The sequence below is a fragment of the Myripristis murdjan genome, chromosome 24 (genome assembly GCF_902150065.1).
Source record: "Myripristis murdjan chromosome 24, fMyrMur1.1, whole genome shotgun sequence".
Classification (NCBI taxonomy): Eukaryota; Metazoa; Chordata; class Actinopteri; order Holocentriformes; family Holocentridae; genus Myripristis; species Myripristis murdjan.
In genome coordinates this window covers 25,616,987-25,635,223 of record NC_044003.1, presented here as the reverse complement: position 1 = coordinate 25,635,223, position 18,237 = coordinate 25,616,987, and the positions used below count along the sequence as shown (strand labels likewise).

Here is an 18,237-nt window from a genome sequence, read left to right as displayed (position 1 = left end):
GCTTATTATTTCATATGCCAGAGCAGCAGACTGAAAGAGAAGGAGGGAAAGACAGAGAGAGACAGACAGACGGACAGACAGAGAGAGAGAGAGAGAGAGAGAGAGAGAGAGAATCTAGAAACGCAATAGTTAATACATTGTTGGAATCTCAGCAGATTTAAGATGCACAAAGGGTTAGAGGGAGAGCTGGTTTCTTCTCTTTGTTTCACATTTTAGTCTTGAATTGTTTTCTTTTACACACACATATTATGTCATGGATAAGAGCTCCAGCTCTTTAATAAATGTAATAGCATTTAAGAAGATAGAAAACATTTAGTATTGGTCATTCCTTAACTGGATGGATATGAGAGCCTCTGACTTATTTGGGAGATTGTGTGTTTTATGTGGGTTGGAGATGAACAAGACATGCCATTCCTCACTCTGTGTACTGTTGGCCCTTAAACAAGCCACTGCAAGACTGGCTGTACTTTTTGTACAGCTCCCATGTGTGAGCGCATGTGTCTAAATGTGATGTTTCTGCAGAGATAGTGGCATGCGAAAGAACCAACTTCTGTTAGTGGTCAGATACACAGATTAGCACAAAATATCTTTCAGTGAAAATATTAATTTTATTCTGAGACAAGGGATAAACTCGGACAGCGACTCATAAACTCCTGTACTTCCTTTTCAGAATTGGATCCCTGCATTGGAAACCAATGACTGAAGCTCTGCAGGGGCGGCAACACATGACGGATATGTGTTACTGTTCATGTGTTGCATTGAAAGTAGCACAGGATGTTGTCCTAAACTACATTTACAGGTGTGTTTCAAAAATGACAGCATTTTGTGGTCGCTGACTCACCAAAAGAAAAAAACAGTTTAATACATGGTACAGTAATATTGAGCTATAAGGAGACATCATCCCGGCAGGTACAGATGGACTGTAAAGACATTACATGGTTGGAAACAAAGACCCATTTCCAATATTGCGTGTGTCCAGTCAGGGACAAAACACTTTTTCTCAACACACACTAAAAATATGTTTCTAGCAACATAGACTGACACATGTTGCTGACTTTTTCACTTTTCCGATTTAGTCTTTACTGCATCTCTCTTTGATTTGTCCACATGGTAAATAGTCTCAAAAAAGCAACAGAAGAAGTCACTTGATCCATGGATCTGTGGATTGAAAATGACACAGCCTCTTTTTTAGGACTGCAGAATAAATCGGCATTACTCCCACTTTTATTTTTGCAACTCCCTGGATTTATGAAGTTGAAATGAGATTATAAATGTTTACACACTGATTTGTCGTATTTGCGCTATCAGTCTCATTCTAAGATATTCCTGCTTGTGTGTTATTTTGGGACCAGCCCTTCGACCAGACTTATTTATCAGAATTGTTTTTTTGAATGTGAAGGAACAAACAGAAGAAAAAAAAGAACAACTGAGCGAAAATTTGGCTCTTTGCCTTGGAGGCAAACTAGTGCTGGTCTCGTTGTAGCCCCTTTGAGTGGCTGACATCCTAAAACTTGATTCAGCCTTCATCCTCTCTTGTTGACTGATTCACTGTGAAAATATTCTCCAATATTGCATTATCAGACTTCCCGTCCCATAATAACCTATAAATATTCTAATATCACACCTTTCTTTAATATTGAATAGTAAGCACTGAAGTACTGTATGAATAATAGACCGCATATCCTGAGTGAAGTCTAATCAAGGTCTTTTACAAGAAGTAGAGTAAGTGCAGAGTTGGAGACAGAGCTGGTGCACTGTCGTTTTCAATCGCGGCCACGTTCGCTCGGCAGCCCTGCTTCATGGCCGGTGTTAAGCATCTGGTAAGCATCTCACCATGGTAATGTTATGGAGGCTACTGTTACACATTTGCAGCCAACACTTAGTTCTGCAGAGAGGACAGCAACATGGTGAGCACAGTACAAGGACAAACTCTCCCCTGTGGCTCAGACTACACTCGACCACTTTTGAAACCGAACATTGTGACTCCCATTTCCCTCTGCTGTTGTTTATTGATACTGTCGGTAACTGGCTTTGTTTGATTTTGCACTTTGTGTGGATCCATCATATCTACAACTACCTGAGAATCAGACAAACACACACACACACAAACATAAGCCACCTTGAGAACAAATACGCATTAATATCTATTTCCTTTGGTGTTTTGAGCCGTCCTCCCTTTATCATGCCCTTACCGATCTCATCAGCTCAGTTTACATTGCAGAAGTGCTTTTCACACTGCTTATTCTCACACAGACCTACTCTTGGGGTGAGGCTAAGAGTCGGGCTTGGGCTCCTTCTTAAAGTTATTCTTGAGCTCTGTTATCAATCCAACAAATCTGCAGCTAACTCTGCTTGGCCTAGAGCTGAACTGGGACTTAGACAGAGTTGCACAACCCAGAGTACGCCACTAAGAAATGAGGCTGAACGCAGTGTGAAAATGACTTCAGAACTGTGTAAAGACAAGCGATTCAACAGCATCAGTTGTAAAAACTTTTTTTAAAAAAATCAATGTCCCAGACCTTCTCATCTTTCCAGCATACTGCTGTCATGGTCATATTTTAAACTCCGAGTAACTCTGTCAGAAATGTCTGATGTACCATGTAAGGAACGCTGTTTTTTGTTTTCTTTTCTTTTGTTGTTTTTTTATAACTAAAAGTATTTTCGAACCAGGCCTAAAACAGCCTTTAGAAGCTGATCTCAAAGTAGATAATCTTCTCTGAACTCTATTTTGAAACCTAGCCTTCATAACCCTGTCAAGACCAACAGACAAAGTAAATTCAGTCTTTTGTCAAAGCGCCTCTTCTTGACAAGGAGCTGTTGTCCAAGGGCGTGCTTTTAAACTCCTCACACTCAGTACTGTCATGTAAGAACTGACTACTGGAACTGTCTGGGGACTGACATTAAAATTAGCAGGACCATATATAGTACAGCCTTCAGTCTTAAAACTGAGTTTCTCAACTTCCTCTGTTCAAAGTTTTAGTTGCAGATTTACTTTGATTTCATTAGCAGCTGCTGGAGTGAAACCTTGTTGCAACCCTGTAAAAACAGCATCAATAATTCTTAAGATAGGCTGTTATGAAACAGCATCGATCCTAATTCCTCATCTCGAGCTGTCTCAGGATTGAAAACCTGTTAAAGCCTCATTAGAAACACCTCTGTGATATATTTTATTGATTCTAGTTTTGAAATTCTTTCCTTGCTTGCCTCCCTCGCTGTGGAGGTCAGAGGTCAGGCTCAGCTACAGAACAGCCCCCAGGGAGCTGTTTAGTGTCTTGCTCAAGGACACTTCAGCGGGGCAGACTCTTGCTGACATGGGGCTTAAATCCAGACCCTTTGGTTGAAGGATGGTCTCCTATTCTCTGTCACCCTGTTAGCTCAAAAACGTCTTCAAAACCAACCTACTCGTGCTTAACCCTGTGTTCTACCCCCGTAAGAACCCTCTGTACAACCATGGTTATATTGTTTAAAGAACTACTGAACGTATCTAGAGCATGTCTTCAGCAACCGTACGGAGCAGGATCTGGAACGTCTTCAGAATCGAGTCTCAGAGCTGCCCCTCTTCAGGGTACTGTTGTTGAACTCATCATGCTCAAAACTCAGATTATTATGCGACCTCGATATCATTAGCAGCTTCTCTCTCTTACTATAGTCGCGCCTCGCCATCACCGAAGGTGCCACGTCCAGCAGCCGTTCCCCTTGGTCTTCCCTGTCCTCCAATCGGACATAGCCCTTACTGCTACCCCGATTACTGCTGTTACTACGGCTGCTGTTGCTACGGTCGAGGCGGGGCCAGCTGGGGTGCTTGCGCTGCTCGGGATGTACACTGAGCATGCTCGGTCCGCGTTCCAGGTCCAAGGATTTGGAATGGCTACTGAGTATGTGCAAAGAGGAGTTGGAGCCAAAGTCATTCCTTGCCGCTCCCGGGGAGAGCCAGCAGCCTGAGGTAGAGGAGGGAGCCGGGGAGAGGGAGCAAGAGGAAATCGAGGAGCAGTGAGAGGAAGAGGAGGCAGAGTTACTTCGGTGCAAGCCCGGCGGCTTAGACGCCTTGGCGACGGATGCTACAGGAACAGCCAGGGATTCCATGGAGCCGAGAGGTTGTGACCTCTCCCCGTCCCTTCTCTCCCCTCCTCGCTCCTCTTCAGTGATCGCCTCCATCTCTGGCTCATCAATGACACAGTTATTTAGTTTGATAACAGGGAGCGTAAATGCCGAGAGAGAGGACGAGACGATGGAGCGAGCATGGTGGCCTCCATTCTCCCTCTCTCTGTCCACAGACCACTGGTGGTGGATCGAATCCGAGTGAGCCAACCCAAACCCTGAACCGCAAAGGGGCCGATCCTTGTAGAGCGGTGCCAGGAGTCCTGCCAAGCTATAGTCCAACTTAGCCTGCTCCCTGTGTCTGTGAATCTCCTCCTCTCCCAAGAGCACCTCCTCTTCCTCTGTAGACCCTCCGACCCCTCCTATAGAGCTGTTCCCGGTGCGTGTGGAGAAGGCCAGGAGGGTGTTGCTGGCTAGCCGGGCTGCGCTGAGGTTCTCAGCACTGGGAACCCGAAGATCACCGGGTTCTCCTCCATAGGAGCCGTTGTGATGATGGTGTTGTTTTCGCTCTCTCTGCCTGAGGCGATGAATGTCAATGACTGTGGAGTACATGTCTCTCATATGGATTACCTACGGAGAGAAGACTTATTGTTACATTCAGTGGCAATGATGGCAGTATTAGCAGTAGTAGTAGTCGAGCATGTGTCCTTCGATCACCTCTGATTATCGGGATTGCTACTGTAATAATGTTGCTGTGCTTTTGCTTTGCTGTGTGTGTGTCTGTGCGTCTCTGTTGGGATGTTTGTAACCTTGCGGTTTCTCAAGGATCATCTGTAAGGGAGAAGAGGATTAATCGACTCGAGAGGAAAGGAGAGGGGAAAAGAGCAAAGGAAATGTGATAAAAGGAAAATTGGCGAGATAAGAGCGGGAGGAAAGAAGAGGAGGGTGGAAGCAATCTGATCTGCATGTTAGTTATATATAGATGATGGATATTGATGACTGTGGTGTACATGCCCCTCATTACCTGGAGAGTGGAAGAACAAAGGAGATGAGAAATGCAGGAGAGGAAGGACAATAGAGGACATGTTTGAATAAATAATATTTTAACATTTTGGAAAGGTAATGGTAGTTTTGTCATTATTTATGACTTTAAATGAATGGCTTGCGGTCCTTCTCCTAGACTTCCGAAATCTAATTAAAATCTGTCTTTCTGGTGCTAAACCAACTTCTGCAACTCCAGTTACATTCTATTTTCTATCACTGTCTGCTGGTGTCTGTTTTGCTGGGTTATGCTCTTGCTAGAGATAAAGGTGAAGATATCATTATTTTTTGGAATTTATATTGTGTGGATTTGCATGTCTGTGTCTGTATGTTAATGTGTCTTTGCAAGTGTGTATCCGCTGATTTATACCTTAGTTTCTCGGTCTCTGTTTTCGTGTAGTATGGCATTAGCGCAGATGAAGATGAAAATCCCGATGCCCATGGTGAAGGGTCCAAGCATCTTCATCCTCTCTGAATGACGATGCTGTTCCAAGAACCGGGTCAGGACACCCCCCGTCTGCACGGAGGGCTTATCTAGATACATAAAAGGAGGTGCGAACAAATGCAGACAAACAAGGTGCAGACACAAGGACAGATCGAGCGGCATTACAAATAAGACAGAGTGAGTTTTCAGAGATGCTCCTTTTTCTCATGCAAATATGCGCTGGTGGCTGCAAAAATGGAACAACACCTTTCACAACACTGCCCATTCCGCCCGTCATTCTTGAGATCACTTGCTACAGAATTACCGCCTCTTAGTTTAATAGCAGTAGAGCAGCATCGTGGCGCTAACATGTCAACCAAGGACAAAATTAAAGTCACAAGCAAATAGAATGTTGTAATATGTAAGATAAGAATTTAAGCAGATGATTTATAATTGTCAGATGTCAGTGACAGTTTTTTCCACCACTTCTTTTAACCCTCCTGTTATGTTCAAATTAATGAACATCTTTTATGTTTGGGGTCAATTTGACCCCAGCAGTTTAAACCCCCACAAAATTATTATAACTAAAATTGTTACCAAAGTTTATGTGTCAAGTACTTTATGTTTCTTTGTTGACGACCTAAATAGTCCTTTAAATAAAACATAACTCCCCCCCAAACCCCACTTATACATCCAGTATTCCTATTGCATGACTATGGAAAAATATGCAAATCACCATAAAATCTCACTGATTGACCTAAAATTGGAAAGAAATATTAATTTTTGGTGTTTTAATGGCTTTATATTTGTTATCTATAACCAATGCGTTTCAAAGTGTGTACAGGACATTGAAAACATATCATCATGTCAATTTCATGTTTACCCGGTAGTGCCCATTACATTAGGAAAACTCAAAATATGAAGCAAAAAAAAAAAAAAAAATTATGTTAATCATTTATTTAGAGACGTTAAACATTGGCTAGGGTCAAATTGACCTTAAACATAATAGGAGGGTTAAGTGAATGTCAATAAAATAGTCATTAACACTTCTACCTGATGTTCATCAAATTTAATCCATGAGATACATGACGTAAGCATAATATGCAAAACAGGTAACTGTGAACAGAAATGGCAATGCATTTCATTTATTTATTCATTCTCAGTTGTGGATATAACTTTTAATGCTTGGTTAATAGTTTGTTCCTCCATTCGGTTACCTTGTACAGTTTGGCTTGAGCTGGAGTTAATCTCCAAATGGCCCTCCGTGACGGCCATCTTGGCGCCATTCGCCTCGCCTGAAGATGGCATTTTGCCTCCGGTGGCAGACATTTTGGTTCCTCCTGCGGTTTCTCTCTTGGATCCTCCTCCAGCTCCAGGGGCCACTTTGGTTGACGCCCTGGTCTCGCTCTGTGGCCAATAACCCAGCGTTGCCATGCCAATCCCCATTGCCAGGACAACTAATCCCAGGAAAAGGAAAAACCCAGAGGCAGAATAGAGCCGGAGCCTGCCGCGCACCACAACAACATCTGCGCGGCGCTTCCTCTTTCTAAATAAAAAGGAAAAAAATAAAACATCAGTTAACAGTTTTATTTATTTATTTATTTTTTGTCATGGATCTTACATAACAGTATAAAAGGACAAATGCAAAGCGGCTCCTCACACTACCTCATCGGCTTAACACTTACTCTTTCCGATGAAAACAAGTAGAAATATTTCAAATAATTAATACATGATTACAACACAGAATAAACATATTACAGTGCATCAAGGACACTGATGACAGTTTTAAATCCGTGTGTTCAGTATACAGTAACCTATGCTGATGATGCAAAGCTGGTTTGTACCATCCACTACTAATGGACACAGGTGGGACTGGGCGATGGACAAAATCAAACAAGACAATATTTCCTCAATATCAATATTGCAATGACACCATAGGGATGACTGTTGTCACATTAGGTCAATATTTTGTCACAACATATTTACAAAATGAGATTTTTTGACAAATAACACATCAGCGAGAACAGTCTATAAAGTTCAGAAAACTGCATCCCTTCACTGTAATGCAGTTTCTAACCATATCACAATGTTACGATATCCAAAATCCTAGATGATACCTTGTCTCATATCAATATCGATATCAATATCATTTTGATATATCGCCCAGCCCTAAACACAGGTTGCTAAAGCACTTGTATTCGCCTTTTGTAGAGAACAATCCAAGCCAGCTTTGCATCATCACAAAAGCAGCAGAGCTCATGAATCACTTCGTTATGAAACTGCCAGCACTTTATTCGTGCAAAATGAAGTTGACACAGCAGCTCATTTGCCAAAAAGAAAAAAAAAAGGTATATTCTTTGATAATAAAATTGGTTAAATACTGCATGTACAGCGTATGAAAACAAAGCCAAAGAAGCAAAATATGAGCACCTTGGGGCGGCTTCTTGGCCGGCGTTCCCCAGGCCGGGGGACAGGGCTTGTACGGGACGGTGCTGAGAGCGGGAGGAGTCTTGGCGTTTTAGCTTAGCCAAGCCTGTTAGCACACCTGCAGCCGCAGTCATACTTAACCTGCAGGACACACACACAGGCATACACATGCAGGAACGTAGGTTACGATGACAAGTCTAACATCAGCTGTGTGTCTAGCATGTACGCTCTGTGTGTGTGTGTGTGTGTGGAGTGAATCTTGCAAGCTCATTGGGTCTTTGGCAGGGAGAGGAGATGCAACAGAAAAACAAATAAAGGAAATGTGCATATTCCATACACAGAAACACAGACATATTCACTCTCATTGACATACAAAAACAAAAAAAAACATATTGACAACCACATTCAGCCCAACCCAGGGATATGCAAATGAAGTCTCGCATAATCAAAGTGTCCCGGGGGCCCTGACGCCGGAACGTCTGACAAACTTCACATTCAGAGGAGCGTCTCGAAGGCATCGCCTCAGGTTTCGCAGCGATTTCTGGTCAGTCTCACAATCAGTCGTGCGGTCTTGGGCCGGCTCCAAGGATTACCGCTCCGTCTGTCTGAGCTGATGTTTTTCCTGTAAGCACGGCGCCGCGCTCACAGCAGTGCTTTTTGCTACAGGTGACAAGTGTCTAAACTCTTTCAGCGGCACGTGGGAGAGCGAGTCAGAGGTGGCAGCCTTTCTAAAGAGAGCGAGGCGTACAGATATAAACACATACTGGACACACTTATGGGATGTTTGTCTATTGCAGCATCCCTGTGTGTTTATGTATCAAGATGGACAGGAGGAAGAGAAAAAGAACATACTGACTTACTTTTTTTAGTTCTTGCGTATCATTTCTAAATCCATTTTTTCATTTAAATTGAGGTTTGTATGTTGTTGTTGTTTTTTTTAAACCATCATTATCAATCATTTGCACTATTAATACTTGTGTTGTTGTCATAATTGGAACAAGGGGCTGCGGTTCTGACAATGTTTACATGAATCACAGTCTCCTCTTGCCAGCTGCACGGCTTACTATTAATAGCTGTTAAAGCAAAGAGAATGCGGGTTTATTTTGGGAGCCTTCATTTGGGTTTAAATGGCGGTTAATCTGGGCTCACACGAACATTAACATTGTCCTGTTCAGAAGAGGATTCAGCAGACAATCTCAGATGCTGCATAATCCGGCGACCCAACGTGAAAGGACAACAAAGATATTCCAGTGCGAGTCAAATTCTGGTGAGGTCATTTGGCTGGTGCAAATTCACTGTTTTTTTTTTTTTGTTTGTTTTTTTTTTGTTGTTTTTTTCAGGTGCCTTGTTGCTACATTCGCTCTGGATACGTTGGCGGCGCATCGGTGAATTTGCCTGTAATTTTTTAGGATGCTGTTTTTCTGAATCAATGGCCACTGACCTGGTCTGAGCAGGCGGGCGGCACAAACGCAAATCCCGGTAATCCTTCATGCCAAAATTGCACCACACTGTTTTAATCTCTCCAAACACACCCTGTATTGCGCCCTGACTCAGCGCAGGTCAAGCACATCCAAATACCAAACAGGTGGGAAAAACCTGTGTGCCTTTTTGGTAGCGGGGCATTGTGAGGTGCCGCTTTTTGGTAGAATACGACTTTGGCGTGATTTCCATTAGAAAGTTATCGTGTTTGGATTTCTTCATGTGCTGCCCAGTATTTGCTTTGCTTTTGTGTCATTATTGTGGATTTGTGTACATGTGTGTTTACAGAGGATAAAACGGATTTAGCATGGGAACAAGAACACACCCATGACCTTTGTCTCTCTCTCTCTCTCTCTTTCCCTCTCTCTCTCTCTCTCTCTCATCACTCTATTTCTCCCTTAAGAGTACACCATCTGCAAATCTCACTTTCGCTTCCCATTGCTCACCCTCCGTCTTTGTTTTTTTTTTTACAGTTGTGACCCAAGATGGTTTTTCATCCCCTCCCCTTATTTTCCTTTCCTCTCCCACATCTTATTTTCTCATCTTATTTCTCTCTGCCTCTTTCTCTCCTCCACCCACCTCCTGTCCTTTCAGATCTATTTTTAATCTGTCCCTAATTTCTTTTTCTTGCGTTCGGTCACTGTCTCTCCCTAACCTCCCCTTTCCCTCCTCCAGGTCTTTCTACTGTACGTCTCTCAAAGGCAGCGAAGTCTCCCTTAAGATTTCGAAATCGGATAATGCTTTTAGCGCTCGAACGGGGACTGTGAATCACACACAACAAGGCGAGTCATCCTCTCCTCCTACCCTCTGTTGTCTCTCTCACACATTTTAATGTCTTTTTCATGTCGATCATTTTATTGTTAATACTGGTTTTAAGAGAGCGGTTTACCACAGATGGTGAATCACACAAGGACAAACACAGCCGGCCTCCTTTCTCGAGTTTTCTGCTCTCTCCCTCTCTCTCTCTTTCTCTTTCTGTCTCTCTCTTTCTCTTACTCACTCACTCTCGCTTCGCTCCTTCCACTTTTTAGTGTGTGTCAGGCAGAACCCACACAGTCTTACAAGACGAGGGGGAGAGATTCCTGTCATTTACTAAAGGAAAGAGAAATGGATGGAGGAGAGTGCAGGAGAGAGACGGGAGAAAAGAGTGTGATTTCACAAAATAAGGAGAGAAGTAAGATGGGGATGAGAAAGGTGACTTTGGGAAGATGAAGATGGAGTGCATTGAGAGGAGAGGGACAAAACAGTGGCTAAAAAAAAAAAAAAAGTCAAAATTGCTTTAAAACCTGTCCTCTACAAAGAAAGAAAAAAAGGAGATGGTGGCAAGGGCTGAGAATAAAGGAGAGGGAAGTGAAGCTCCCTCTTGCAAGTGATGACAAGGGAGAGGCAGAAAACAAGTCAAGTGCATCTGTCCTCTTAGCAAGACGAGAGTCAGAAACAAATAGACCAGAGAGAGCGAAACGCTATGGTAACAGACACACCGGCCTAATAAGTAACCGTCCACCAAGGCTTTGAGAACGCGTGCTGTAACTCTGAAATAACACAGCATGCTCGTATTAATTTATCATGCTCACCAGGCTGAGAGCAAAACTAATCCGCGCAAGGATACGGGCTCAGAGGGGCTGTCATGCGCACTTGTGAGGCCAGACAGGTGGGAATGCCTACATGTGATATTTATTCAGAAAACACTGAGTTTTGTCTTCAGAGAATTCAACTGGTTCCAGTGACAAGACTTAAGTGTGTAATGTTGATGTCCACCTGCATTGGCTTACCGTGGCATATCTACCTGTCTGCAAGCAACCCTGCAAACATGTCAGTATATTGAAAAGTACTGCAGGGTATTTCTTGAACAGAAGGAAGTGCCATAATTGGATAAAATCTGCCTGATTTGTCCATTTTTTTGGACTAAAGGTGCAGCACTCAGATTTGATTTTCATGTTGGCTTGACAGGGTTGTCTTAATCGAACTGCAGAGACTGTTGGCTCACGGTTTATAGACACTGGAGAGAAAACCATGGAGGGACTGTAGGAAACACAGGAGTCGGACACGCCTTGGCCAGTGGTGGACAGTAGTGAAGTGCATTTACTTAAGTCCTTTTTTCGAGTAACTTTACTTGAGTATTTTTGAGCTTGTGACTTTTCCTCCACTACATTTCAAAGACAAATATCGTACGTTTGACTCAAAGACATTTCTGTGCAAGTTCTTGCCACTCATGACTTTTAAACGCGGCTTTGGAGTCTTTTCTAAAATGTGATTGGCCACACACTGTGTTTCTTACAGGACAAAAAACAATCACAACTGGGTTTATATAAAAGCAGAAATATGTCATCCAGCTATCCATCCACTTTCAAAATAAAATGCATCAGTTCCATGTTGTTCTGTTCTGTCAATGCATTGTAAAAACAATATAGCAATGCCTTGATATTAAAATGCACTTTTAAAAACAAGTACTCCAGTACTTTAACTCAAGAAAAAAATAACCTTCACTAGTAGTGGAGTAATATTGGACCAGGAGTGTCTATACTTTGACTCAAGTGATGGGGTTGTATACTTTGTCCACCGCCGGTCACGAACCAGAAACGGTGTGTTGTTTACAAGCAGAGAGCAGAGGCAGAGATGGTTTAGAAGTGGGAACAGCTAAACTCTGAGTCATTTCCTCTATTTGCGTCCTGTGGGCTCAACACTGCTGCCCCTGCCCACCCTCGAAGGCGAGCAGAAGGTCCTGAATCTGTTCGCTCCAATTTCACAAGTCGTACCCGAGCAGAGAAACAAATAAAGAGAAAAGTTTTGAATTTGAGTTTGTTTCATACCTGCCCTCTTTCAGCTCACCGCTATCTCCTGGCCCTGCAACACAGAACCAGGCGACCACACCCGCTTAGGAGACAGGAAGTGTGTGTAATTCTCATGCCACTGGCACAGACTGTAATGGATTATCTTCCTTCATTAGAGCGTTTTTGGCAGAAGTAAACCACCCCCTCTTGTCTCATCTCGTCTCAGCTCTCCCATACTGAAGGCACAGGCATAAATATGAACTACACTTATTTATTATATTATTATTTATATTATTAAGTTTATAGCCTCGTATTAGCCCTTTGATGTAACTTGCATCACTAACGTACATCAGTAATTTACATCCTGTGGATTACTTTTACAGGCCAAATGAAATGTCCCCAGAGATTTGCAAGCTGTTTGGGATGAAATGTGGGTGAAAGAAACAGAGACATATTGCAAAACTGATTTACATTTTTTTAAAAACATACATATAAACACAGTTAACACCACAGGGATGGGAAATGTGAGACATGAGCATCTCCGGTCACGCCGGAATGGCTCTTTAATACTTGGCTGTGAGACACAGGCTCGATGAATATTAATTTCAGCATTTCCCACCTAATACCAGTTGCAATTCGGACGGTTTGAATTCCTCTGCTTCATTTTGTATTTCACAGCTTTAACTGACATTCAGTTTTGAATTAGTATTCATAAATCACTGTAAGACCCTTCAGGAAAAAAAAAAAAAAAAAAAAGATTCACGCTGTTGCCAGAAGCTGCACTAAAATGCAGAGGTTCCATGTTCCCAAACATCAGCGGCAGGTCACGTCTTTCAGGACAGAGATCGTCCCGAGAGCGTCTCGCGTCGCTTTGGACCGCCTTTGATGAAATTGCCTGCGTGCATCACGAGGGGAGGTGCACTGTATTGCATGATAATGACAAGTTACCAGTTCTATAGGCAATGTCACATGATGCTTTGTCCCTATAGCAACAACATGTGCTGCTGCTAGGTGACAAGTTTCTATAGCAACCACCAGATGTGTTCATGGGAAAGACAGGTATAACACCAACAACAAATCCCTGTCAACAGAGAGAGGCACAACACAGAGAGAGAGAGAGAGAGAGAGAGAGAGAGGGTGGAGGAGCTGAACATTTATTTTTGTTGTTATTTTGATGTCTTTAGACAATGTGTTTCATATTCAAGTGTTATGAAAAATACATTTTTTGTGTTTTGGCATCATTTCACTCTCTCTCATCCATGCCAATAAGGGGGAGGAGAGGGGAACGGGAGGCTGTGATTGTATGTCTGCTTCATCTTCATAACAAAAAAAAAAAAAAAACACTTGAATTGAGAGAAGGGGCAAGTACCTGGGAGAGGGGCATAGAGTGAAAGAGAAAACAGAAAAAACAGGGAAGGAGCAAGAGGGCGAGGCAGACGCTGAGAGCGCGTGTGGAGGGTTCTTGTGGGAAAAGGGGGGGGAAAAAAACAGCATTTTGAACTGCAGCGCTAAGTCGTGTAAACATCTTGTTTCTGTGGTTTGCGATTCCACAATTGTAAAGTCCACATGAGAGAGAGATGGACAGAGCATGGTGGAGAAAGATGAGCGGAGGGAGAGAGAAAATGAGAGGAGGTGGTAGAGAGAGAGAAAGAGAGAGAGAGAGAGAGAGAGAGAGAGAGAGAGAGAGAGAGAGAAATCAAGGTAGGGGGAAGGGAGTGAAGAAGCGAGACATGTGCACCAGAAGAAGACAGCCAGAGGGGGAAGACGGAGAGAGAGAGAACGGAGGAGGCTCTTTGATCTGCGCTGCAAACCCCAGAAAGGCCTTCTCTGACTCGAGAAGACCAGTGAAAAGTTTGTCTCCAATGACTCACTTCAGTGAATTGTGTGCTTAACGCGCTGTGGAGAAAGGCATCTAATATGGACAGAGATGGAGGAAGAGGGACAAAGGGGACTGAGTGATATAACACACACACACACCGAGCGAGCGAGAGAAAGAAGAGAGAGCTTCGAGCCAGATGGAGGGAGGACGGGGAAGAGATAAAATATTGGAAGTCTTTATGACTCCCATTATAGTTTCAATGTGTCACGCACTGCTATTTATACCAGAGGCGGCTGTGGTAAGGTTAACTCAGGCTGAACCGTAACAGCAAATGAAAAACACACCGATGGCGCTCATTTCGGCGCACATGAAGCGGGCGAGTGACAGGCAACAAAGATAAAGATGAAGAGAAAAGATGCAGAGAGACAGAGAGGGAGAGACCCCCTCCTGCTGGTGCAAATGTCATCTGGCATGAGACCAGGAGCTGGGAGGTAAACATGGAAGCAGCCCCTCAAATCCACACCAGTCAGACGCTGGAAAGATGAGAAAAGTGCAACACAATTTCCAAAAAAAAAAAAAACCTGGTGAACGCTATTTCAGCGCCTGCAGCACTCGGTTTTCCTGCGATTACTGTGACGAGATGTTGTTTATTCCTTGGCAGTTTTTGAGTAAATTGGAAGGCAGTTTGGTTGTTAAAATTGCAGGGATTGATGGTAATTACCGTGCGAGTCGAGGACTTTGGCGCTGGGAAACGAAATCTGATCCGCACGAAATTGCACTTCTTGTTGTAGACACTGTTGTCGACACGCAGCACAGGAATACAGCGGCTGTTTATTGTCAGAGTCAAATTAAAGCGCTCGACAAGCCGAGCCCACGTACTGGACGTCACTGTTTCACAAAACGGAAGAGGAGAAGGCAAAGTAAAAAATAAACGGTGACAAAACGGCTGGCCAAGGACAAAACTGTGTTCAGTTTGTTTGAGAAAAGTGTGTAATTATAATCCAATATTTTGGTTTGACTTTTCTGCTCTTTAGTTAAATAAAATCTTAAAGCACACTTAAGGCCACTAATAGTATTATATCATATTACTACACATATAGTTCAAGATAGTGCCGTGTAGATTTGACCTGGATCTCCCAGCTCTGGGCAGATCTTGGTTGTGAGCCTGTTACTGTCAAACCTCCTGCTAAAATATGAAAAAAAAAAAACAAAGTGTCAGTTTTTAAAGATATTTTTTCTAGTATGTCTGCCTCACCAGACAGTTTGTGACAGGAAAGTCGACAGAGAGAGGGAGATAATGACACAAGGCTGTGGCCTGGACTCTTGACACCCCGACTGCCCAGATTTCAGTGTCCTGCTCGAGGATGCTTAAAGGAATACTCCAACATTTTGGCCAAAATACCATTTTTTTTATTTCCAAGATGTGTATTTCAAATGCACATGATACACTGTGTAAATAAGACAGCTTTAGTGCTGCTGTAAGGTTTATTGTTTCACTTTGACAGAGCTGGGCTAATGACTCCCATAAATTTCAAGTCTTTATGCTAAGCTAACGTGAAATGCTAACCATATGAAACAAACCACTGGACGTACAGAAGTGGTCTGGGTAAGTCGGAAAAATGGTTATGTTATTTCGGCCAAAATGTTGGAATATTCCTTTAAACAAGGTGAACCTGGCCATCCCGCCATCCTAAAGACCCCTCTACTGCCTGCACAAACCCAGATCTTGTTGCTTTTATTTATTTATTTTTTAATTTTTAATTTTTTATACCTTTAACATGTCGCACATGTCAGATGAAAATCACTTTTTTAAGAATGTATACACTTTTTTCTTGGTTTGACTGGCAGATCACAGCTACTTCTGTTTTCTGAGGAACATCCAAACATTGAGTTGTGGTTTTTTTTTTTTTTTTTTTTTTTCAATTTTATTTTTTTTAGCAACCTTGAGAAAGTTGAGATGACGGGAAAGTGAGACGCTTGGCTTTCCGGGACCTCCTGTGATCGTCAAATGCTGAATCAAGCCAGGCAGAAGAGGCTAAAGATAGACGAGCGCGCAGCTTGATTGATAGAAAAATGCAAACACATGTCGAGGATATATGTTTTATTCAGTGCGTCTGCTTGCATGTCAGTAACACCTGATGTTTTGGAAGCTGCTGTCCCCGCTTTGGCACAACTTGCCAGTACAAACTTCAAATTAGAATATGCGCTCTCTCCTTTGGGCCACGAGTCATGGCATCAGCAACAAATGACTTTTTTAAAACTAGCAGTTTGCAGATTTTCCAAGAGTTTGTTCTCAAGGCTGCTAGTGATTAGGAGACTCACCAGTTCTACGTTTTCTACTGTTACACTGATTATGAACTGGCCCTGAGTCAGAGAATTAGCTACAGTATTAGTAGAACTGGCCTGAAAATATGTTAACTGCGGGGCCGGCTCCTGGGATTACTGCACGCCTAAATGAGCCTGATACGCCGAGTGAAGCCTCCACTGTGACCCCGTGTCCTTCTGGAGCTAAAATTGGTCTTGCAGCTCACTAAGGAAGCAGATTGTTGTTTGGTGAGGGGAGCAAAAAACGGGCGGTTCATGCAGACATTATTTAATCTCAAATTCAGGAGGAATTCAGATCTCATCAGAGAGGGAAGGAGGATGAGGGCCAAACAGCGAGGGGGAGAATTTGTGGGTGCAGGACAGTGTGAGACAGAGAAAAAGAAAAGGAGAGAGAGAGAGAGAGAGAGCTAGTGAGCGTCTGTACAGGAGTTTGTTCCTACGGACTCGTGGTCAGGGGTGAGTCATCAATCTGAAGAATATGTCACTATGCATTTGCTCGCTGACCTTTCCGCAGAACACGCAATCACACGTTTTAACACACTTTTTTTTTTTCTCCTCCATGGTAGCTCTCAGCTATCAAATCCTGCATTGTCTTGTTGGTTTTTTTTTTTCTTATTATTTTGCTAATGTTTTGATGAATGCAGTGTCAGTTTCATCACAATGTTTTTCTCACACCTTTGCTGTTTGCCTTACATCCTTCGCAGTGCGCCGATTTCTCCGTCTCATGTGTGATAAATTTAGTTTTACTCAAATAAATTAAGATAGCTTTCGAATTGAATCATCCACTGTTCATGCCAGCCATGTGCATGTGTGTGTGTGTGTGTGTGTATGTACTGGAGCGAGCCTTCTGTTGATTCCAGGAGAATGACTCATTCCCTCTTCCTCGCAGTCCCAAGTGTCAGTCACTCACTCACTCTCATCTCGAGGCGCGAGTTTTCTCCGGCTGTCCTGCTGTAGTAGCCGAGAGCAGTGGTGCTCAACGTGGGGTCCCGGGACCCCCTCGTAGGTCAGTGAGAGGATTTTAGAGACCTTGGCAACTTGAGAAATAATTGAGTTTCACCAGAAGTTAAGAGGCCTGATCTGATTTTATCCTCTTAAATGTTCTCTCCTTGACTCCGGCAGATACACTTAGAAAACCACAAAAATCTTCTCAGGGTGGGACAAAATCTGATTAAGCGCGTTATCTAGACAGGGTTCCCTGGCATGAAAGGATTTGGGGAGCCCTGGCCAAGTGACCAGAGGTGAACTTGGTGTGATAAGCAGCTGGTGTGATAAGAATATTCAGCCTATACTGCACACAGAAAAATAATGGTCTTGGTTTTAAAAGAAAAAAAGAAGAAAAAACAAAAATTTAAAAGGATTTTTCACTGAAACAACTAAGAACAATTTTTTAAACTTTTTTTTTGGTGTTGAAGTTATATGAAGAACCATTTCACCACCACCTTGAAGAACTTTTCTGACGGATCTTTGAAGCACCTTTAGAGATTCTTTGCGAAATGATCTAAGAATTATTTTTGGTTCTGGTACCTTTTTTTTTTTTTTTTAAAGAAATGAGAATTAACTGCTATTTCCATGTAGGTTCTCTACTTTCCTCTTTGAAGAACCATTGCTGGTTCCTCAAAGAACTGTTTTTACGGCTCTTTGGGCGCATTTGAGCCATTTAGAAAAAAAGATTCTTTAATGAACCCTGATTTGAAAGTTTCTTTGTGGCACCAGAGGAGCTTCTCTTCCAGCATCACACTGAAGAACCATTTTTGGTTCCAGGTGGCACCTTTATTTTTCTGTGTGTACTTCAAATGAAGCCTGTTTGCACCCGTCCTGATGCCTTGTATCCATGCATGTGGACCAGCTCTCATTATGACTGTCACTTGTCACTTATTTAGCTGCATAAGTGACCCTGGATGTTGACACAG

General features: G+C 42.8%; 1 protein-coding gene across 1 annotated transcript in view; it reads right to left on the bottom strand.

Annotated features, from left to right (window-relative positions):
• Positions 1-619: 619 nt before the first annotated feature.
• tmem200a (transmembrane protein 200A) overlaps positions 620-18,237 on the bottom strand; it is an 18,872-nt gene continuing 1,254 nt past the window's right edge. Inside the window, exons 2-5 of the mRNA XM_030047774.1 lie at positions 7,934-8,071; positions 6,721-7,049; positions 5,450-5,613; positions 620-4,668 (exon numbers count right to left, since the gene is read on the bottom strand). Of these exons, the coding sequence (XP_029903634.1) occupies positions 3,532-4,668; positions 5,450-5,613; positions 6,721-7,049; positions 7,934-8,064 (1,761 nt within the window). The 5' untranslated portion in view covers positions 8,065-8,071 and the 3' untranslated portion in view covers positions 620-3,531. The remainder of the gene's footprint in view (positions 4,669-5,449; positions 5,614-6,720; positions 7,050-7,933; positions 8,072-18,237) is intronic.